The sequence below is a fragment of the Cnephaeus nilssonii genome (genome assembly GCF_951640355.1).
Source record: "Cnephaeus nilssonii genome assembly, chromosome: 7".
NCBI classification, from domain to species: domain Eukaryota; kingdom Metazoa; phylum Chordata; class Mammalia; order Chiroptera; family Vespertilionidae; genus Cnephaeus; species Cnephaeus nilssonii.
In genome coordinates, this window is record NC_137078.1 from 66,396,917 (window position 1) to 66,420,022 (window position 23,106).

Genomic DNA, 23,106 nt, shown 5'->3' on the forward strand with positions numbered 1-23,106 from the left:
GCTGAAGCAAGCCCTGGCACCCAGGCCAGAGCCCACCTGAAGGACATCCTGGGATGTCCACCCTGTCACTGAAGCTGCAACTGCCCAGGCCTGCCAGTGGTCATTTGTCTTGTTGTCCAGGGGAATGACTATTGCTCTAGTCCAGTGGTTGGCAAACTCATTAGTCAACAGAGCGAAATATCAACAGTACAATGATTGAAATTTCTTTTGAGAGCCAAATTTTTTAAACTTAAACTTCTTCTAACGCCACTTCTTCAAAATAGACTTGCCCAGGCTGTGGTATTTTGTGGAAGAGCCACACTCAAGGGGTCAAAGAGCCACATGTGGCTCGCGAGCTGCAGTTTGCCGACCACGGCTCTAGTCCACTGTGCTGAAGACATGGAAGTGAAAGGAGAGCAGACCCTGTTTCTACCATGGTTCTGCTCTCTCTTGGCAATGACCAAAGTAGTGTGGATCCAAGCTGGTGCCAGGTACCTCCTGTCCCATCCACCTTTGGGAAGCTCTGTCACATTGTTGGATAGGAGCATGTTATTCTAGCCAGTTGTGTGTGATGGATGTCTGAAGGACACATGTATCCTACGGTGGACTATATGAGCTGTGTTGCGAGTGGGTGTGAGCAGGTGAGAGAGGGATGGACTTACCAGCATCACTCGGACAGAGTCGGCCATGAGCCCCACATAGGGCTTCAGGATGTCATAGTGGAAGGCTGGGGTCAGCATCCGCCTGTGTTGGAACCAGGTCTGCCCATTCAGCAGGAGCAAACCATATCCTGGACCACAGAAAGGTGTGGGAGGGGGAAGGGGAGATGGAATCAGAAAGATGACTCGGGAAAATTTGGGAGGAACCAAGGGTGTCAGAAGAACACAAATTATGGGCAAAGGCAGGAAAGACCAGTACATTTCAGGAACGTCAATTTCTCAAAATGGCAAGTAAGTTGGATGTCATCATGACAGCTGTGAGATAACGGCTGAAGTAGAGTAGGGGGGGCAGGTCATAGAAGATCATAAACGAATATTACCCTGAAAACATTGGAGAGCACTGAGAAGTGATGGGGAAAAACTGAGTTTTAGGGGGGCCATCACCACCACCCGGAAGGGGTAAAGGTTTTATTAGAAGAGAAATCAGGCTTGATTCAGAGATGAGGGTGGTGATATAGGGCTGGTTAGCTGTTGTTCTCTGTGAGCCAAAGAGATAGCTCTTGGTAAGTCTACCTGGCAGAACAGCAGTCCTGATTACACATACTTACCAATCCAGGGAGCCAGCAATCTGTAGCAACCATGATGCTTTGGGTCTGAAAGAAAAGACCGGGCAATGGAGGAATTTGGAAGGGACAAGCTCCTTGAAGCAACTGTGGTCCAGAACACGGGCTGCTATTCCTTCCTGATCATTGTCAGCTAACAGTGTGTCTCAAGCGACCTTCCTCAACCTCCCATCACAAGTATCTGTTCTAATAGTTAATGTGGGCTCAGGAAAGCAATCCCAGTAGCAGAACATCCAAAGGATGGTGAATCGGCCAGAAATAGTCTCTATCCTCAGTGCCAGAGAAACAGAAATCTGTGGTCTTCCCACCTATTTGTGGGGGCTTAGTTGTTCCATGACTCAGGATAGGCAACAATGAGAGGTGCCAAACCCAACTCAGCATGGACAGGAACTTGTCTTTCAGATATGGGCAAATTTACACAATTGATCATCTCAAACTGGTTAAAAGCGGAAGAAAAAAATGAAAGAGAGAGAAATTAAGGGGGAAAAGTGGCCCCACACCACTGTTTAAGCATTCCATTTCAGCAGAAATTGTTGGCCTTAAGTTGGCTTGTGGGGGGCCACATGTGGGTGTTTTTCTGTTTTGTTTTTTTACTTCAAAATAAGATATGTGCAGTGTGCATAGGAATTTGTTCATAGTTTTTTTTTAAACTATAGTCCGGCCCTCCAACAGTCTGAGGGACAGTGAACTGGCCCCCTGTTTAAAAAGTTTGAGGACCCCTGGACTTTAGATAATGATGGTAGAACGGCAAGTCTATTCTGGAATTACCAACTCAAGGGCATGTACCCAAGCAGAAAGAGCTGCTCAAGACACAATGCAGGTTTCTGTCTCACCTGATCTTCCCAGGACCACCTTCATGTAGTCAGGGTCATAAACCATGAGGCTGACACTGCTTCCCCATAGCCAGCGAGGACAGGCACATGGGAATTTCTCTACCCATTTCTGAAACTGTTGTAGCTCCTGGTCCTTTTGGAACTACAAGCAAGAGAAAGACAAATCAATAAAACCTTTCTCTTTAAGTCTGGATTTTGGAGTGGTGGTGAAGGGGAGAATGGCCACAGGGAGAATTCAGGATCCATCAGCAGTTATTATGAGCTTGGAATTGTATCTGATGAGCCAGAATCTCATCTGGATGCTCGCTCTTCATCAAGACTTGGTCTAAGGTTAGATTTTGGCTTCTGGTTGGGCCCTCACTCAGAACTACCTTTAGAATGTTACACATAGAACAAGTTTTATAAATGTTCAGTTATGGACTGAGTGGTGTACACGCTTTTTTCACAGACTTAGAGTTATTGGTTGAACTGTATCTCTTTCAAGTTCATATGTTGAAGACTTAATCCCAAGTACCTGAGAATGTGAGTTGATGTGAAGATGGTGTCTTGTGGGAGTAATTAAGTTAAAATTAGGTCATTAGACCTAATCTAATATAACTGTCTTTATAACAGAGGGGAAGTTTGGACACAGAAATAGTCACTTGGAGAGGGAAGATGATGTGAAGAGCCATATGGAGGAGATCCTGGTTTGCTAGTCAAGGAGAGAGGTCTGGAGCAGATGGTTCCTTCACAGCCTTCAGAAGCAGCCAACCTTACCAAAATCTTGATTTGAATTGTGAGACACTCAATTTCTGTTGTTTCAGCCACCCACTTTTTTAAGTAGCCCTAACAAAATAAGACAATTGTGTAATGTTCAAGGCACAGCTATGAGTGGGGATGGATTGGTACTTTATCCTGTTTCCCTGAAGAATGAGGAAACTGTTAAAGCATATGCCCAGGTGGCTGAGGACCCCAGGGTGTTTCATAGAGCCCAAGGACCGGAAACAGCAGGGTGCAGAAGGAGTAGATCCAGGGACTGGAGAGCTGCCAGTGCTGAGTCTCTAATACTTTCTCTCTGCATTCATTCTCTTACCAAATGTTTATTGGGGCTCTACCTGACAATTTTCTAGAAGCTGGAAATATGCTCACAAATAAACAGACAACAGTCCCTGTCCTCGTGGAGCTAGGTCCACAAGGTGAAGAGCACTTGAACCCTTCCTGGATGGTTGTCATTCTACCACATGTCCTATCTGTGTGACATTGTGAATTCTATTCGAGAATCTGATTGTAATATAGCCAAGGTGTTCACCTGCTACTAGCCACTGTGGCTGGGGTTGAATAGGGCATTCAGAGGCTCACTCAGGTTGGGGAAGAGGTCTCAGAGCTTGTGGGCTGGGAAGACATCTCAAAATGTTTCCACTACAGTGAATGATGAAATATATAAATGAGTAGATGAGTAGATGAATTTACTCATTCATTTATTTGGTAACTATGTATTGATCACTTACTTTGGGTCAGTTGCCATTCTAGTTGCTAGAGATGCAGCGGTGAACAACACAAGTCCTTGCTACCACAGAGCTTGTGTTTGAGTGGGGGTGAGGGTGGGCAGACAATCCTGCTGAGCCCTGGGAAGTGTCCTACTTGAAGGGCTTAGGAAAAGATTTCATGCTCCCAGGTCATGTACATTATTAGGGCTGCCTTTCTCCTTTGACCCCAGGTGGGGACTGATCTATAGGAGCCTCTTACCACCCCAGCTCTGGTACCTGATCTCTAGGATCCCTCCTACTGGCCCAGTAGGGACCTGGAAAACCCTTTTTCAACACAGTAGCATGCCCTCTTTCTAATTGCTTGGTGCCCATCAGCTTCCTGAAAATTCCTGCTGCTGGCCACTGTCATTACTTCCCTTTGGGGACCCAAAGGAGGTAAATTGCATTCTGCATTTCCATTCTCCTCTATAAGCCATTTGGCATCCACTGCTCTGTCAGCCCTGTAGTCAACAAATTTGGAATGCCATCTGTCCCTGAGCATGTGTGACTAGAGCCAGTGGAGACTCTTATAAAGGGAATCGTGCCCATGATGGCAGGGGTGACAACCCTGTGGGCAAATACCCAGTGCCCATGTGGCCGCCACACTTCAGCCACTCCATGCAGGCCGCGCTGCCCTGGAGTCATCCTCATTTGGCTGTCCCTGGCAACTGCCACACCAAGAAATTTCTACAAAGGGAGTAGGCGGACAGGTAATAATGTGGCCACACAACTATCCTCAGATGTGGGCTCTGCTGGCATGGCAGGGACTCCTGGTTTGGAGGGAGGACATGAGAGTTAGGGATGGAAATAGGGCAGTTTGGATTATTTGAAACCCAAAGATGTTAGAAACCCAAAGATGTTAGTTCCCCTTTCCATAGTCCCTGTGAAATTCCATACAAACTAATGCAGTCATTTTGTACCTTTAACATGCTTGTCTTTCACAGGCATTAATATTATTGTAAATTCATACAAATTAGAGTGAGTGGAACAGTCGCCTTGGTCTGTGCCAGGCACAATTCTAACATTACTAGAGGCCAGGTGCATGAATTTGTGCAAGAGTAGGGTCCAGCCCACCCGCCCCAATGGGGGATTATTTGGGCCAGGCCAGCAGGTGGGAGGAGATGTGGGAGGTTGGCCAGCTGGCCTCACCCCTGATCAGGGGGACATTGTGGTTGGGGTTGGCCAGGGCACGGGGCCATGGGAGTTTGGCCGGCTGGCCCTGAACCTGATCAGTGAGGGTCATCTGGGGTGGGGCTGGCTAGGAGGAGGGACCACAGGCCAATTGGGGTTGGAGGGCCTATCACGGGCAGGGCCAGCCACAGGGGGGCCACAGGCCAATTAGGGTGGGAGGGCCGATCAGGGGCAGGGCCAGCCATCGGGCGGGTTGGCCAGCACAATGGGTGTCATAGAGACCGGTCATTCTGGTTGTTCTTGTTCTTCCAGCATCTGGTTGCTGGCTTTTTATATATATAGACTAAAGGCCTGGTGCACAAAATGTGTACACTGGGGTGAAGGAGGGGTGTCCCTCAGCCCAACCTGTGCCCTCTCTCAGTCTGGAACCCCTCAGGGAATATCTGCTTGCCTGCTTAGACTGAGGGGTATCAGGCCTAAGCTGGCAGGAGGACATCCCTCTCGCAGTCCAGGTCCCTTGCTCCTTACCATCTGCCTACTCGCTGCGTCTTAGTGCTCAGCTCACTGCTCCTTAGCACTGCCACGGAGGCAGGAGAGGCTCCCGCCAGCACGGCTGTGCTTGCCAGCCATGAACCCTGCTTCTGGCTTAGTAGCACTCCCTCTGTGGGAGCACACTGACCACCTGCATTGAGCATCTGCCCTCTGGTGGTCAGTATACATCATAGCAACTGGTCGTTCTGGTCGTTCAACTGTAATGGTCAATTAGGCTTTCATTATATAGATTAGAGGCCCGGTGCATGAAATTCATGCACGGGGGTGGGGGTTGGAGGTGTTCCTCAGTCTGGCCTGTCCCCTCTTGAAATCCGGGAGCCCTGCGGGATTGGGCTTAAACGGGCAGTTGGACATCCCTCTCGCCATCTGGGACTGCTGGCCCCTAACTGCTTGCCTGCATGCTTGATTGCCCCTAACCACATGATCTGCCTGCCTGATCGCCCCTAACCACTCACCTGCCTGATCACCCCTAACCACCTCTGCCTGCCTGATTGCCCATAAGCACTATGACTGCCTGCCTGATTGCCCCTAACTACCTCTGCCTGTCTGATTGCCCCTAAAAACTCTGCCTGCCTGCCTTTTCACACCTAAGCACTCTGCCTGCCTGATTGCCTCTAACCGCCTCTGCCTGCCTGATCCTCCCTGACCACCTCTGCCTGCCTGATCGTCCCTAACCACTCTACCTGCCTGACTGGCACTAACTGTCTCTGCCTGTCTAATCACCCCTAAGCACTCTGCCTGCCTGCCTGATTGCCCCTAACTGTCTCTGCCTGATCACCCCTAACCACCTCTGCCTGCTTCCCTGATTGCCCCAAACTGCTCGCCTGCCTGCCTGATTGCCGCTAAGCACTAACTGGGGGGTGGATGGCTGGGGAGAGAGGTCATGGTCATTCTGGTCTCTGGTCATTCCGGTTGTTCCACCATTTCGGTCACTGGGATTTTATTATATAGGATAGGAACTCACTTGAGTGCTATAATCATCATCGTCATCATCCCCAACTTACAGATGAGGACATTGGGTTGTAGAGCAGGCATTTAAAGTATGTGCAGAGGTGGGATATGAACCGAGGTAGCTCGGAAACAGAGCCCCACATGCTCAACTGCCCACCTTGTCCCTTGTCATCTGGCCTGAAAGATTAGTTTCAATCTGAATTCAACATGTGGCAGTCAATTCCAGACTTAGCCAGTTACAGATGTATTGAATAAATGAAAAACTCAGGCAGTATTATAAAATCAAGGATTAGCCTGAACCGGTTTGGCTCAGTGTATAGAGTGTCGGCCTGCAGACTGAAAGGTCCCAGGTTCGATTCCAGTCAAGGGCATGTACCTTGGTTGCAGGCACATCCCCAGTGGAAGGTGTGCAGGAGGCAGCTGATTGATGTTTCTCTCTCATTGATGTTTCTAACTCTCTATCCCACTCCCTTCCTCTCTGTAAAAAATCAATAAAATATATTTTAAAATAAAATAAAATAAAATCAAGGATTATTTACCTGCAGTATCTCCTGCAGGATTACAGAGATGATTCATACCATGCGTAATCTTAGTTATAAAAATAGCATTACTCGTTTACTGAGTCTATATATCATCTAATGCCATCAGGGTATGGAAAAGTCACTGTAGGAAAATTTAGTGGTTCCTTCAGTCATATCCCAGCTCAGAAAGGTGACTCTTGCATCAATAAAAGTCACAGTTTCTCCAAATCAACAAATCATCTGGAAGTCCTTTGTACCAAATTTGCATGAAGCAACTGGGCTTTGGTTGTCTCTCTGTGGCTGATACAAGCAGTTCCCATTTGGGGCTCCACTCTGCTGATAATATCTTGGCCTCCTTCTCTGAAACCTTCTCAGGTTTCTGCCGCACCCCACCTCCTAAGGCTTGCTCAATCCACATACCCACCTGGATGAGCCTGTCTCCATGCAACCCCCTCACCTTGCTCTGTGCCCTTCCCCACAGGGATTAGTGCTAACGGAGCTGGCTGAGGAGCACTGTCTGTCACAACCTGCCAGCTGCTCCTTTCTCTCTCAGTCCGCACACCAGAGTCAAGCTAGCCTCTGTGTCAGGCTCTGTGCTGGGATGAGCGCACAGAAAGGGGTGTGATATCCTCAGCCCCAAAGAGCTCACAGGTCAGGGACATGGAGAATAGGAACTGGCAGGTAAAGAGATTCTAGTTAATGGTGAGACTCAGATGCCAGTGCTCCTTCCCTGGGACCATCCTGGAAGCTTCTTGCTCAGATGTGCCAGTACCTTGCCAGGGTTTTAGCACTGCAGTCACCAGTCTGAAAATCCCAATAGTCTCAGGCCAACCAAGATGGTTGGACCCCTACACCCGATTTTATCCCTTTTGCTGGGACCTGGTATCTTCTCTAAATTCCTGTCTATCATCCCCACATGCCATGAACCCGCACAGGCAGGGATCCATGAGACGATGTCTGTGTTCCCAGAAAAGCTTGGGGCCAGGCAGACAGGATGGCATTGAGTGCACATGGGCAGGGAAGCATGGAGGAGTTCTGTTCTGTGAGCCTGGAGCATGGAGATTCAGAAAGGAGCAGCCATTGTCCTCAAGGACTGGCTGACATAATAGCTTGCAGACCTAAGGAAGGAGGATCTGACAGACTGAGAACACCAGCACATGGGATGAGGAGCCACAATCTGAGGGGTCACCTGGGTTTTGCCCCCACGGCCACGTGCTTCTCACACAACAAGGCTTTGTCCTATAGACTTGCTGACCATGACCTCGCTCTAAGAGCCTCTGACCTCCTTGCCCTCCCTCTCCCCTATCCCACTCCCACTTACCTCCTGTTTGTGCCCGAACAGCCAGTGGGAAGGAGGGGACGGGAACTCCCGGACAGCTTTGAGCAGCCACTGCCTGTGCAGGTAGAGCTGGGCTGCTTTGAGCAGCAGCAGAACCAGAGCCAGCAGGGAGGCCACCTGCAGGAGCCCAGAGGCACTGCCCAGGAGTCTTGTGGGGCTCAGCACAGAGACACTCATGGTGGGTGCAGTGCGTCTGGACTCTGACTTTCTCTGACCACCTCAGGCCAGTCTGGCAGTTTTGTCCCACCCACCTGTGGGGAGGGGGAAGGCAGAGCTTAGAGCTGAGTCACCAGAGTGGAGGAGCTTTCTTGGGATCAGGAAGAAAAGCTTTTTTAGTTGACAGTGACAATGGTTGTGTACATTTCCACTTCCACTTACCAGTTTCCTAACAAACACATAATCGACACCTATTATGTGCCAGTCAGTACGCTAAGTGCCAGGACACAGCTGTGAGTAAAACAGAAATGAACCCCGAGGTATCGAAATCAATCTGGCTCACCAAATGATCAGTAAGTACGGTTACACAATTTTATTATCCTTTCCATTTCAGATATAAGTTAGTTACAGATAGGTAAGGTAAAGTGGACAATGGAAAACAGCCATTGACAGAGTTTGTCCCTGTGTCATGTTCAGTTGTGACCCAAGAGGAATGTGCTGGTGGACAGAATACTGAATTTCTACTCACAATGTTCAGCCCCAGGTCAGGCCCACCTGATATGAAGTCAGCAACTGACTCTCTCTGTGCCTCAGTTTCTCCTTTTGTATGTAGAATCATCATTATTTTTCTAAGAAAAGCAAAGAAATACTCATTTATTGATGCATTCATTCACTCAGCATATGTTTCTTGAGTGCACAATTTAGTAGGTAAAGTCAGAAAAAACTTAGTATAATGAAATATGAAAACCCTTTTCTTATACATTGGGAAGGGGGAAGAAAGATGTGAGTTGTTTTGAAATAGTTTACATTGGTTACAGATGAAGTGGGTGGGGGAAGCTGAAGCGAGGCTAGTCCTGGGATAGGTGCAGAGTTCATCAGGAAGATATGTTGGCTCCTGAAATTGTTAAGGGATTAACCTCTCTCTTCTCATCCTTTCACCCTCTGGCTGCCTGTAATTAGTTTAGGACAACTCAGAATTTCTTCCTTTTTATTAGAAACCATAAGACTTCAGATCTGAAAGGTAAGGAAGGGCATTATAGGAAAATTGGAGGGGACCAAACAAGGCAGACAGCCCCTTGAGGCAGCTGTGGTTCAGAGCTTGGGCTGCATCCTGTCCTGATCATTGTCAGCTGGAAGTTTGTCTCAAGTGGCCTCCTATGTGCCTGCCATCCCAAGTGTCCATGTCCTAAGAGTCACTGTGGGTCAGGAAGGTGGACTCAGTGTCTCAGCAGCAGAATACCCACATGACTAGGATGGTGAATCTGCCAGAAATACAGGCTCCATCCTCAGTGCCAGAGAAATCACAGCAGTCTGTGGTCTGCCTATGATTTGTGGGGTATTAGTTATCTCATGACCAGGATAGGCAAAAATTAATGGTGCCAAATCCAACTCAGGGTGGGTAGAAAATTATCTTTCAGATGTGGGTAAATTTATTTAATGGATCGTCTCAATATGGGTGAGAAAGAGAGAGAGAGAGAGAGAGAGAGAGAGAGAGAGAGAGAGAGAGAGGAAGAAAAAGAGGAAACAGGGAGAGAAAGAAAGAGCAGAAGCAAGGAAAAGAGGCAGGGAGAGAGAGGGGAGAGAGAGGAGGGAGGGAGAAAGGATGGAGCAAAGGAAGGAAGTTAGAAAGAAAAGAAAAAAGAAATTGGGCCCCACATAGCTTTTTAAGCATTGAGTTTATGTAAATGCTAGAGGCCCAGTGCACATATTCATGAAGCTGTTGTAGTGGCCTGCAGGGATCAGGCGAAACCCACAGTCTAATGATACCTGCAGCTCCCACTCATCCTGGCCCCACTGTTGCTGCCCCAGGCTTTCACCCAATCAGTCCCAATCGGGAGAGGCTCATGCTGCCGCAGAAGTCCTCACCAGCCACGAGTCCTGTGTCCAGCCCACTCCCAAGGGGAGTGGCTTGTGGGATCAAGCTGAAACCAGATCTCCGACATACCCCGAGGGGTCCCAGATTGCAAGAGGCTGAGGGACCCCACCAGTGGACAATTAGGCCAAGGAGGGACTGCGGGAGGGCTCCAGGGAATGTCGGCTGATCTCACTCAGTCCCTATCTGCCAGACCCCAGCAGCAAGCTAACCTACTGGTCAGAGCATTTGCCCCTCGTGGTCAGTGCATGTCATAGTGAGTAGTTGAGCAAGTTTTGCATATCATTAGCATATTACACTTTGATTGGTTGTTCGGTTGTTCTGCCTTTTGGTCTATTTGCATATTACCCTATTATTATACAGGATTTTTAGCTGTAGGCTGGTTTGTGGGTTAGGAATGTGGTTGGTAGAAGGTTTAGGTAATGGTGGCAGAGCTAAGTCATCTCTTGAATTTCACAACCCAAGAGCATGTACCCAAGAGAAAAGAGCTATTCACATTTAGCTCTCACTTGATCTTCCCAGGATCACCTTCATGTAGATAGGGCTGAATTTGAGTTTGCTCCCCATAGCCAGCAAGGACAGGCACACAGGAATGTCTCTACCCTTTTCTGAAGCTGTTGTAGCTACTGGTCCTTTTGGACGTACAACCAAGGGAAAGAAAATCAATAGAACCTTTCTCTTTAGGTCCAGCTCTTAGAGTGGTGGGGAAGGGTCGGTTGGCCATGTTTTGGAGCTGTTTCTTATGAACCTGGTTCTGATCTGGATTCTTGCTCTCTTGCCAAGGCTTGGTCTAAGGAGGGAAGGAAAAGCAAAGGTAAAGGTGTTTTAGGGAATGGTGACATGTTCAGTGTAGATGAAGAGTAAAATGACAGATGAGCAGTGGAAGACAAAGATGAAAGCAAGGGAAGGGGGGTAATGTCTGATGAGCAAGAGGATATGTGTTCCATAATGAGCAAGAGGACATTACATAGGCAGTGCCTACTTAACACCCATGGTGGTTCTGAAGCAAGGTATTGACATCATTCCACAGGCCACTGAGTGAAAGGTATTTTGCTGTCAGAGTGACTAGCTGGAAGGTCTGACCTATAACCCTGGCAGCAGCATGACTTGAGAGGAGGGATCAGATTTGAAATAGTTTTCAAAGGTAGAGTTAGGAGTTTGTTAGTCAGAACAGGAAGAGAAAGGACCTGTCAACACTTCAGAAAAGTCACCAGTAACCCCTCAGGGTATATAGTGCCAGTTAACCCCATGGGGCACTACTAGGCTCATTAAAAAGTCTGAGTCAGACCCTGTGTAGAGCCTAAGTTTCTTTAAAAAATACCAAGTACATATAGGAAGCAGCCATACTAGGATGGGTGGGGGGAGAACAAATGCTTTCTGAGCCCCCAAAAAAGATAATTGACTTACGGGCTTCCACCCTGAATTCTAAAATATAGGCTAATAATAGGCTTTTGGAATAGGGAGTGGGGTATCTGTTTCATTGTGGAATCTGGGAGATTTGGGACTTTCCTTATCATTACACCCTAATGTTCTGCTCTGAGTCTTGATCCACACCTTGACCATGACTTCATCAAATGGGCCCAGATATTGTACCTCCTCAGGTGGGTCTCTCTGACTTACATAACTTAGCCCCTATTTCAGACATTGAATTTTTTTCTGACTTCTCAGCTCAATACATTTCAGACGGGCTAGTCATCTGATTTCCACTCTCTCCTTCCCTACATCCTCCTTCCTTGGCAGCTCCTGCATGCCCTCCAACCAGTTCTGAGAAAATTCTGGCCAGAAAGGGCTGGCACTGATGTGAAACAATACTATTGACTTTAACAAACAGAAAACCACATATTTCTCCAGCAAAATGGGTTTATTTAGGAATAATGAAGAATCACAAGTTTGGATATGCAGTCTAATGGTTAGCCATGTGCAAGTTTTAAGTAACTAGGAAAGGAAAGTCTGTTATAGAGGAGAAAGGAAGTTGGGAGAGCCATTATAAACTGAGTTCTTTGTGCTGTGTTCCTTGATCCAAGTACTGCATAGAGCTCCCTCTTCTGACCTTCTGCCTTCATTTTATTTACTTATTTTTTTAATCTTTATTTTTCAGATTATTGCAGCTCTTCCTCTCCCCCCTCCCCTCATAGTTCCCCTCCACCCAGTTCCCACCCCACTCCAGGCCTTCCCCCTTAACCCCTCACTGTCCTGTCCATAGGTATAAGAAATAATGACAGAAAAATCCCCCTACCTGGTGAAAGAAATAGACTTACAAGTCCAGGAAGTGCACAGAACCCCAAACAAAAATAATCCAAAGAGGACCACACCAAGACACATCATAATTAAAATGCCAAGGGCAAAAGACAAAGAGAGAATCTTAAAAGCAGCAAGAGAAAAAGTTAGTTACCTACAAGGGAATACCCATACGACTGTCAGCTGATTTCTCAACAGAAACTATGCAGGCCAGAAGGGAGTGGCAAGAAATATACAAAGTGATGAATAGCAAGAACTTACAACCAAGATTACTCTACCCAGCAAAGCTATCATTTAGAATTAAAGGTCAGAAAAAGAGCTTCACAGAAAAGAAAAAGCTAAAGGAGTTCATCACCACCAAACCAGTATTATATGAAACTAGAGGCCCAGTGCACAAAATTAGTGCATGGGGGGAGGGGTGTGTCCCTCAGCCCAGCCTGCACTCTCTCCAATCTGGGACCCTTTGAGAGATGTCTGACTGCCTGTTTAGGCCCGATTATACCGGGGTAGGGCCTAAATGGGCAATCAGACATCCCTCTCACAATAAAGGACTGCTGGCTCACAACCGCTTGCCTGCCTGCCTTCCTGATTACCCCTACCTGCTTCTGCCTGCCAGCCTGATCACCTCCTAACCACTCCCCTGACAGCCTGATCAATGACTAACTGCTCCCCTGCTGGCCTGGTCGCCCTTAACTATCCTCCCCTGCAGGCCTGGTCCCCTCCAAATGCCCTCCCCTGCTGGCCTGGTCACCCCTAATTTCTCTCCCCTGTTGGCATGGTTGCCCCTAACTGCCCTCCCCTGCAGGCCTTGTTGCCCCCAACTTCCCTCCCCTGCAGGCCTATTTTCCTCCATCTGCCCTTCCCTGCAGGGCTGGTCCCCCCCCAACTGCCTCCCCTGCAGGCCTGGGTCTCCCCCAAATGTCCTCCCCTACAGGCCTGGTAGCCCCGAACTGCCCTCCCTTTCAGGCCTCATCCCTCACAACTGCACTCCCCTGCTGGCCTGATCACCCACAACTGCCCTCCCTTGCCGGCCATCTTGTGTTCACATGGGGGCTGCCTCTTGTGTGTTGGAGTGATGGTCAATTTGCATATTACCTCTTTATTATTTAGGATTATATAGGATGCTGAAGAGTATTCTCTAACAAGAGTAAGAAGAAGAAAAACCTAAGTATAAAAGAATTATGAACAACAAAGTGACAACAAATACATATCTATCAACAAGTGAATCTAAAAATCAAATGAATAAAAAACCTGATGAACAGAACAAAGAGGTGAATGTAATAGAATCAGGGACATGGAAAGGGAGCAGACTGACAATTCTCAGGGGGAAGGGGATGTGTGGGGTGGGGGAAGAGATTGGACAAAGTGCCTTCATTTTAAATGAGGTTTCTGTGTAATTTTTATAATACACATGCCAGTTCCTTTGCAAGACTCTTAAGAGCCCAAACTTTGACCAGGGACACAGATTTAGTCTCACTTTTGCTTTTGGCTTTCCCTATGTGTCCCTGTGTCCTTATCTGTGAAAAGATTATTTTGTTGCCCTACATTTCAGAGTGGCCTGGAGGATCATGGAAGGACTATTTCTGAAAGTGATGTATTTTGGCCAGCTCTTATTATTACACTTCCTGTGTTCCAAGAGTGAGCTATTTCTTTTTTACATATGTTTTTTTTTTTAATTTTTCAATTATAGTTGACATGCAATATAGTGTTAGTTTCTGGTGTACAACCCAGTGGTTAGACATATAACTTACAAAGTAATTACCCCATAAATCTAGTACCCATATGACACCATATCTAGTTATTACAATATTATTGATTAAACTCTCTATGCTGTACTTTATATCCCCATGACTATTCTGTAACTACCAATTTGTACTTTGTAATCTCTTCACCATTTTTAGCCAGCCCCAGCCCCCTCCTATTGGACAACTATCAAAATGTTCTTTGTATCAGGAAATCTATTTCTGCTTCTTTGCTTATTCTGTTTTTTAGATTCGCATAGAAGTGAAATCACGTGGCATTTGTTTTTCTCTCAGCACAAAATCTCTGGGTTTATCCATGTTGTTGCAGATGACAATATTTCATTCTTCTTTATGGCTAAATCATAGTCCATTGTATTCAGGCACCACTTCTTCTTTATCCATTCATCTGTTGATGGGCACTAGGCCGCTTCCATATCTTGGCTATTGTAAATAAAGCTGCAATGAATGTATGGATGTATATGTCTTTTATAAAAAAAACTTAAATAATTTTTATTTTTCAATTACAGTTGGCATATAATGTTATATTAGTTTCAGGTGCAACCCAGTAACTAGATATTATATAACTTACTAAGTGATCATCTAGAAAAGTCCTGTATCCATCTGACATCATACATAATTATTGCACTATTATTGATTATACTAGGGGCCCGGTGCACGAAATTCGTGCACTGGGATTGGGGTCCCTCAGCCCAACCTGCCCCCTCTCACATACTGGGTGCCCTCAGGGGATGTCCTACTGATGGCTTAGGCCCGCTCCCCATGCTCCTTTGTGGGAGGCAACCGGGCTGATCAGGGGAAGGCACCAGCCCCATCACCCCGCTGCTGCAGCCACTACCAGTCACCACAGCCACCAAGGTGTTTTCATCAACACGGACTCCAGTCCCTTCACCAAGAAAAAATGACAACTTTCTTTAGGCATTTTCAAGATGTGTCTTTCATAGGATATGCTTTTTTTTTTTTAATCCTCACCTGAGTGTATGTTCCCATTGATTTTTAGAGTGTGGAAGAGAGAGGGAGAGACAGAGAGAAACATCAATGTGAGAGGGACACTTTGATTGGTTGCCTCCTGTATGAGCCCTGACCATGGGCGCCAGGCTGGGGGGCATGCAGGGACCCCTAGGCCGCACGCAGCGGTGGCCGCCAAGGGTCTCCACACACCCCAGAGGCCAGTAACCCATCATGTGCGCCAGGCTGGGGGCGTGGACCCAAACTGCCTCTTGGTGCTGGAGCATTCCCAAGTGGCTGGGGGCACTATGGTGACAGGGGATGTTTCCGCCCCGCCCCGCCCCGCCCCCAGCCCCTTGGCTCCTGAACCTATAGGCTCAAAGTGGCCAGGGGGCGTTCTGGGACCCCTGCCACTCAGGACCTAAGCAAGGGGCTTACAGGCTCGGACTGGCCTGGGTCCTGAGGATGTTTGTGGGACCCAGCCCCTTGGTGCCTGCACCCTTAGGCTCCAAGTGGCCAGGGGGCATTCTGGGACCCTGCCGCTCAGGACCTAAGCGCGGGCCTACAGGCTCTGATCGGCCTGGGTCTGGAGGATGTTTATGGGACCCAGGCCGCTCAGGACCTAAGCGCAGGCCTACAGGATCTGAGAGGCTTGGGTCTGAAGGATGTTTCCCAGACCCCAGACTGCTGCAAGTGTTTGGGGGGGCGGGAACATTCCCACGTCGCTATGGCGACGCGGGAATGTTCCCGCCTCGCCAAGGCTCCCAGTGGCCAGGGGGTGTTCTGGGCCCCTGCTGCTCAGGACCTAAGCGTGGGCCTACAGGCTCTGAGCGGCCTGGGTCCGGAGGACGTTTACAGAACCCAGGCTGCTCAGCGCCCCCATATGCAAATTAACCGCCATCTTGTTCGCTCTGATTGGCTGTGGGCGTAGCAAAGGTGCGGTCAGTTTGCATGTTTGTCTATTATTAGGTTAGATTCCCTGTGCTGGACTTTACATCTCTATGACTATTCTATAACTACCAATTTTTTTCTTTGTTGTTTAAGGTATTACATATGTGTCCTTATTGTATATGACTTTTTGATTTAGTGTTTTGGATTACTTAGGATAAATACTCAGAAGTGGAGTTGCTGTGTCCTTCTTTGTCTGCTGTTATAGCCTTTGTAATAAAATCTCTTTTGTCTGATATAAGTATTGCTACCCCAACTTTGTTTTCATTTCCACTGTCAGGAAATATCTTTTTCCATCCCTTTACTTTCTGTGCATGTCTTTCCATCTGGAGTCTTGTAGAGCCTATGGAAAAGTCTGGTTTGTTATCCCTTCACTGAGCCCTGCTGGCCGGGCTGCATGTCTTCCTCCAACCCAGTTATTTCAAGTGGATAAAAATCTATTTTTAAAAAAATTTAAGGTTGAAAAAAAACAACAAACCAAGGGACCCATCAGAACTATCACCAATAAAATGAATTCTCTGAATAAAATCAGTATGTGTTTTGATTGGAGCATTTCATCCATTTTTTATTTAAAGAAATAGTTGATAGATATGTATTTATTGCCATTTCATTATTCATATTTTAAATCTGTTTTTCCTTTTTCTTAAAGAAGGCCTTTTAATATTTCTTGTAATTCTGGTTTGGTGGTGATCAACTCTAAATTTTTCTTATCTGGGAAGTTTTTTATCTGTCCTTTGATTCTAAATTACAACTTTGCTGAGTAGTCTTGGTTGTACATCATTGCATTTCATTACTTTGAATATTTTGTGCCAATTCCTTCTGGCCTGCAAAGTTTCTGTTGAGAAATTAGCTGACAGTTTTATGGGAGTTCCCTTATAGGTATCTAACTGCCTTTCTCTTGATATTTTTAAGATGCTCTCTTTGCCTTTAACTTTTGGCATTTTAATTATGATGTGTCTTGGTTTGGGCCCCTATGGGTTCAACTTGTTTGGGACTCTCTGTACTTCTTGGACTTGTGTGTGTATATCCCCATGACTATTCTGTAACTACCAATTTGTACTTTGTAATCTCTTCACTGTTTTGGTCAAGGAAAATTTTGGTCATGCTTTCAAATAGGTTTCCAGCCCAGGCCAGGTAGGTGTCGCTCAGTGGTTAGAGTGACAGCCCACCCACTGTTGCAAGATCAATTCTCAGTCAAGGGCCCATACCTCAGTTGCAGGTTTGATCCCCAAACCTGGTCGTGATGTATGTTGGAGGCAACCAATCGATGTATCTCTTTCACATTCATTTCTTTCTCTCCCTCCCTGCTTCCCTCCCTGCCTCTTTCCCATCCACTCTAAAAATCAATGTAAAAAATATCCTCACATGAGGATTAACAATAACAACAATAAAAAATCAAATAGGTATCTAATGCCTTGCTCTCTCTCTTCTTTTTCTGGCACTTCAGTGATGCCCATGTTGCTAAACTTGAGATTGTCCCAGAGACTCCTTAAACTATCCTCATTTTTTGTGATTCTTTTTCTTTTTGCTGTTTGGATTGTGTGTTTTCTGCTTTCTTCAAAATCACTGATTTGACTTTAAACCTAGGACAGCTGGCACTACTATGAGTATTGGGGACACTTAGCAACAGGCACATGGTATTCTGAGGCAAGATGCTGCTTGTTTAGGGTTTGTGAACCTTTGAGAGATTTCAGGAAGGTCCACAGAATGAGCCAAGACCAGCTATTTATATGGAAATGGTACTGGTGGGCCTGCAAGTTAGGTAGGGCGTGGTCTCATGGAATCACCAAGGCAGGGTGAACAGTGTTAGCCCAGTCGATGGAGAGTTTATATATGGCTCCTGTCTCTGCCAAGTGTTGGAGGAGGGCGGAGGGAAAATAACAACAATGCCCTCCTTGAAGTCAGAGAGTTCAGTTCTTCCCCATATGTCCCTGGAGCCATTCAAACTGCAGCACCAGCTTTGGAGCTCAGAGCCAGTGAGTACCAGTAAGTAGGTGTGTAGGCCTTTTAAAAGGAAGGCCTGGGATTCCAGTGGCCCTCTGGCTCACTCAGCCACAATCCTAACCAGTGTTCATTTTCAAAAGTTAAGGAAGCTTCTGGAATTCTGGGCTGGGGGCCTGGTAGGGAGCTGGAACTCCTTGCCCCTGAGTGGAGACCTCTGCAGCCAAGATATCCTCCCAATTTTTAGCCATCACAGGTAGGTGTGGGACCTACCCATTCTGTACCTCTGTCCCTTTTAAGAGTCTCAATGTGGCTTCTTCTGTATATCCTTAGTTATAGGACTTCTGTTCAACTAGGCTTCAGGTGGTTCTAATGATAGTTGTTCTGTAGTTTAGTCATAATTTTGATGTGGGTGTGGGAGGATGTGAGTATTATTTAACCTAATTGCCATCTTTAACGGAAGCCACCCAGATGTGGATTAATATATATATGCACATTCAAACATCATAATAATCTGGACACTCAGTGTATATATTATTGAGTTCAGAGAGGGAGAAATAGAAACATCAATGATGAGAGAAAATCATTGATTGGCTGCTTCCTGCATGCCCCCTACTGGGGACTGAGCCCGCAACCCAGGCACGTGCCCTGACCAGGAATTGAACAGTGTGACCTTCTGGTTCATAGGTTGATGCTCAACCACTGAGCAACACCAGCTGGGCCAGATGTGGGATTTTAAGAAATATTCAGGAGTCTAAATGTGCATTTGTCTCCAATGTCAGTCCATTTCTCTGAAACAAAAAATAATTAAAGTGTTTTACTTATTCTTGTTACCTAGCTCTTTTCTGCACATTTGAACATCCTTGTTTCTATTTAAAAGGTTTTGACTATGTTTTCTAGTTCTTTAGCAGCACATACAATAATTTTCAGCTTTCAGCTTCATTCTAGGGGAAAGGCCACCACACCATTTCTCAATGGTAGGATATTGTAGCTGGTTCATTCTGAGTTTTTGAAAATGTAGAGATTAAGGCATTTAAGAGAAAATTTGAATCATGGTTAATCATTGACTTAATTTACATTCACTAAGTGGCAAATGGGTGGTAGACAGTAAGCCGCATGACATTGTCTCTAGCCCTTTGCATATTTGCTTATTGATGGAATATATTTGTTTAGAATACATATTTTTTGTTTAGTGTACATTGTTTATGACTGAATGGATGAATGACATACCACTTATTTCACTTCCCTGGGTCTCTCTGGATGGAGCCCTTGTTTCTCTGATAATTGCAATAATGAAATTCATGTGTGCACTCACCGTTTCAACACAGTGCTCAGTGTTACCCATTTGTTACCTCATGTAATTCTCACAATAACTGACAGTGGTAGGCGCTATGTCATTCCCATTTTTCACAATTGGGAGAACTGAGGCTTAGAGAAGTTGAAACTTGGTTAAGTACCACATGAGTCCAGGAGTGATGTTCCATTTATAGAGGCAGCACATTGCAGGAAGCTGGGCAGAAATTTGATTTGTAAGTAGATCTGAAACAAAGCAGGATAAATTTTGCTGGTAGTAATCCACACTTTCTTCTTTCTGCTCCCATTTATTGGGTCAGTGATATCTTGTCTTGGGCAGGTTTAATGCAGGGCAGGGACAGGGCAGAAAGGCCAGTTCTCCCACTGGCTAAGCATATGCAGATTGACATGCTCCCAACGCATAGCAGAGTTTTAGGCAAAAGGATTGTAAACATCATTTTTGTTATGCAGTTGACAGAGAGATTATTTAGCAATTATAATATTTCAAAAACTAAACTACAGATACTGACATACTTGCATTTCTTTTTAAAAAATGTATTTTATTTATTTCAGAGAGAAAGGGAGAGGGAGAGAGAGATAGGAACATCAATGATGACAGAGAATCATTGATCAGCTGCCTCCTGCATGGTCCTTATTGGGGATTGAGCCTGCAACCCAGGTATGTGCCCTGACCTGGAATTGAACTCTGACCTCCTGGTTCATAGGTTGATGCTCAGCTACTGAGGCACGCTGGGTTGCATTTCTTCCTCCAACCCAGATATTTCAAGTGGATTAAAAATCTATTGTAGAAAAAATTTAAAAGAAGGTGGCTGGCAGGACAGAGGTGAGGGAGAGGAAGTGAGTGAGAAGATGAGAGGAGAGTGTGTGGATGTGTGTGGTGTGTGTGTGAGTGAGTAAGGGACAGTTAAATCCCACAGGGGCAACAAGCTCTCTTGGACAAGCAGAGACTATTACCGCTTGGGCACTCCCTGAACTGCAGGACTCAGGCACGGAGCCCACGCCATCCTGAAAGGGACAGAGGCCTTTTCTAGGAACTCATCAGCACCACCATGCAGAAAAGACTTTGACACTGCCCGTGACCCAGCATCCACTACAGCCAAAATCCTGCCACCCCAGCTGCAGACCCGTGGACCCTGGGACCTCCACCTCCAAAGGTGCACCATTCCCACAGCAGTAAATGCATCATCCCCCTCCCCAGTGGAAGAACTCCGGACACCACATTCGCGCATTTCCAGCATTCAGGCATCCAGGGCACACAACTTCATAGGCAGTGCCTGGGAGCCACTGGGAGCCCTTGCTAGGTGTGATTCTGTACAGACAAGGGCACGCTACCCCGCAGTAGAAATTCTGAATTCCCTCTTCCTAAATAACTACCCAGAGACACCCCATTTGCGTAACTTACGTGACAGGGCCCCTCAGAGTGCGTCAGAGCTCTGTGCCAGCAAACACACTGCCACAGTCACACGCATTTCCAACGGGCAGGCACCCTGAGCCCATCTATCCACAGGGCGCTCTTTGGAGCTGCTGTGAGTCCTCGCTGGGTGTGATCTTGGACAAACAAGGACACACTCCCCCTGGCAGTAGAAATTCTGAATTCACTCATCCTGGATACCTGCCCACAGATGCCTCAATTACATGGCTTCAGGGCCAGGGCCCTTCAGAGTGTTTCAGTGCCCCTTGTTGGCAAACGCACCATGGGTGCCCCTGTGAGCCACCACTGGAAGCATGCGCCTATCCACCACCGGTGCTGCAGCAAAAGCTGAGTCTGCCCACACCACAACTACCGAACTCTGGACAACACAGTCACACCTTTCCAGAGTGTAGGTCTCCTGAAACCCATCACGCAAAGAGACGGTTCCTGCGTGCCACTATGAGTCCCCACTGGGCACTTGCGATTTCAATCAAGGGCGCAAGACTGCAAAAATTGGGACACCCCCCTCCATGGCTGCTGACTTCTAGACACCACAGTTGTACCTTTTCAGCTCACAGGCCTACATCAAGAGAACCAAAATAGCTCAAGTAGGGAGCTACACTAGATTACCAAGCCCAGGAGACCTGAGAGATCACACCAGTAGTGCCATCTCCAAAAGAACCTCGGTATCAAATCAATCGGACCTACAATTAAAACGTTAAGCAATCTCCAAAGGAAAGAAAAAGAGGAGTAATCAGAAAGGGAGTTAAATGAAATTGAGGCTAGCAGCATATCAGAGAAAGAATTCAGAGTAATGGTTATAAGGATGTTTAAATGGCTGGATGACAAATACACACAACTCAATGACAAATACACACAACTCAATGAGAAGTATAAGGAGCTGAATGAGAATGTCACCAACATGAAAAGGAACCAAGAGGAGTTGAAGAACAACATAGCTGCAATAAAGAACACAATAGAAGGCTTAAATAGTAGACTAGAAGAGGCTAAAGACCGCATCAGCAAATTAGAAGACAAGGTGGGGAAAAACACACAAACACAGCAGCAACTGGAAAGAAGACTTAAAAAGCAGGAAGAGAGCCTAAGGGAGCTTAGGGACAACACAAAACAAAACAACATTTACGTTTATTAATAAGACCAACACCAAGACACATCATAATTAAATTGGCAAACACCAAAGACAAAGTAAGAATCTTAAAGGCTGCCAGAGAGAGACAGAAAGTTACCTACAAGGTGTCTTCTATTAGAATATCAACTGATTTCTCAACAGAAACACACCAGGCCAGAAGGGAATGGAATGAAATATACAAAGTGATGCAGGGCAAGGGACTGAATCCAAGAATACTATACCCAGCAAGGCTATCATTCAAAATTGAAGGAGGAATCAGGAGCTTCACAGACACAAAAGGGCTAAGAGAGTTTATTGCTACCAAGACAGCAATGCAAGAAATGCTAAAGGGACTGCTATATAAAGAAGAAAAAGAAAGGCAAGAAGAACTACAATAGTAAGAACAAAAATGACAACAAATATGTACTTATCAATATCAATAAACAAGTACTTATTAATAAATGTAAATGTACTTATCAACATTTATCAGCAATGACAACAAACAAGTTGTCATTGGTGGGATCGGGCCCAAACGGGCAGTCGGACATCCCTCTCACAATCCAGGACTGCTGGCTCCCAACTGCTTGCCTGCCTGCCTTCCTCATTGCCCCTAACCGCTTCTGCCTGCCAGCCTGATCACCCCCTAACCACTCTGCTGCCAGCCTGTTTGCCCCCAACTTCCCTCCTCTGCCGGCCTGGTTACCCCTAACTTCCCTCTCCTGCAGGGTTGATCACCTCCAACTGCCCTCCCTTGCAGGCCTGGTCCTTCTTAACTGCCCTCCTTTGCAGGCCGGGTGCCTCCCAACTGCCCTCTCCTGCTGGCCATCTTGTGGTAGCCATCTTGTGTCCACATGGGGGCAGGATCTTTGACCACATGGGGGCAGCTATATTGTGTGTTGCAGTGATGATCAATCTGCAGATTACTCTTTTATTAGATAGGATAGAGGCCTGGTACAGGGGTGGGGGCCAGCTGGTTTGCCCTGAAGTGCGTCCCGGATCAGGTGGGGGTTCCCTTGGGGTGTGGGGCGGCCTGAGCGAGGGGCCTGTGGTGGTTTGCAGGCGGGCCACGCCCCCTGGCAACTCAAGTAGAGGCCCTGGTATCTGGAATTTATTTTCCTTCTACAATTGAAACTTTGTACCCTGGAGCAGAGCCAAGCCAGGGGCTCCGTCCAAGGCTGGTAGCCATTTGTGTTGGGGTTATAATTGAAACTTTGTTGCCTTAAGCGGGTGGGCCCGGCCAGGGTGTGTGGAAAGCTTTGCTTCCCCTGTTGCCGGTGGCAACCCTGGCCTGCTCT

The 23,106-nt window shown here is 46.7% G+C and overlaps 1 protein-coding gene across 1 annotated transcript in view; it reads right to left on the bottom strand.

Moving 5' to 3' along the window:
* The window catches only part of LOC307103494 (uncharacterized protein), a gene marked incomplete at its 3' end in the record, with an annotated part of 54,422 nt that overhangs the window by 7,196 nt on the left and 24,120 nt on the right, over positions 1-23,106 (bottom strand). Inside the window, exons 14-17 of the mRNA XM_079777854.1 lie at positions 8,076-8,303; positions 2,095-2,236; positions 1,247-1,291; positions 642-769 (exon numbers count right to left, since the gene is read on the bottom strand). Coding sequence (XP_079633980.1) covers positions 642-769; positions 1,247-1,291; positions 2,095-2,236; positions 8,076-8,303 — 543 coding nt within the window. The remainder of the gene's footprint in view (positions 1-641; positions 770-1,246; positions 1,292-2,094; positions 2,237-8,075; positions 8,304-23,106) is intronic.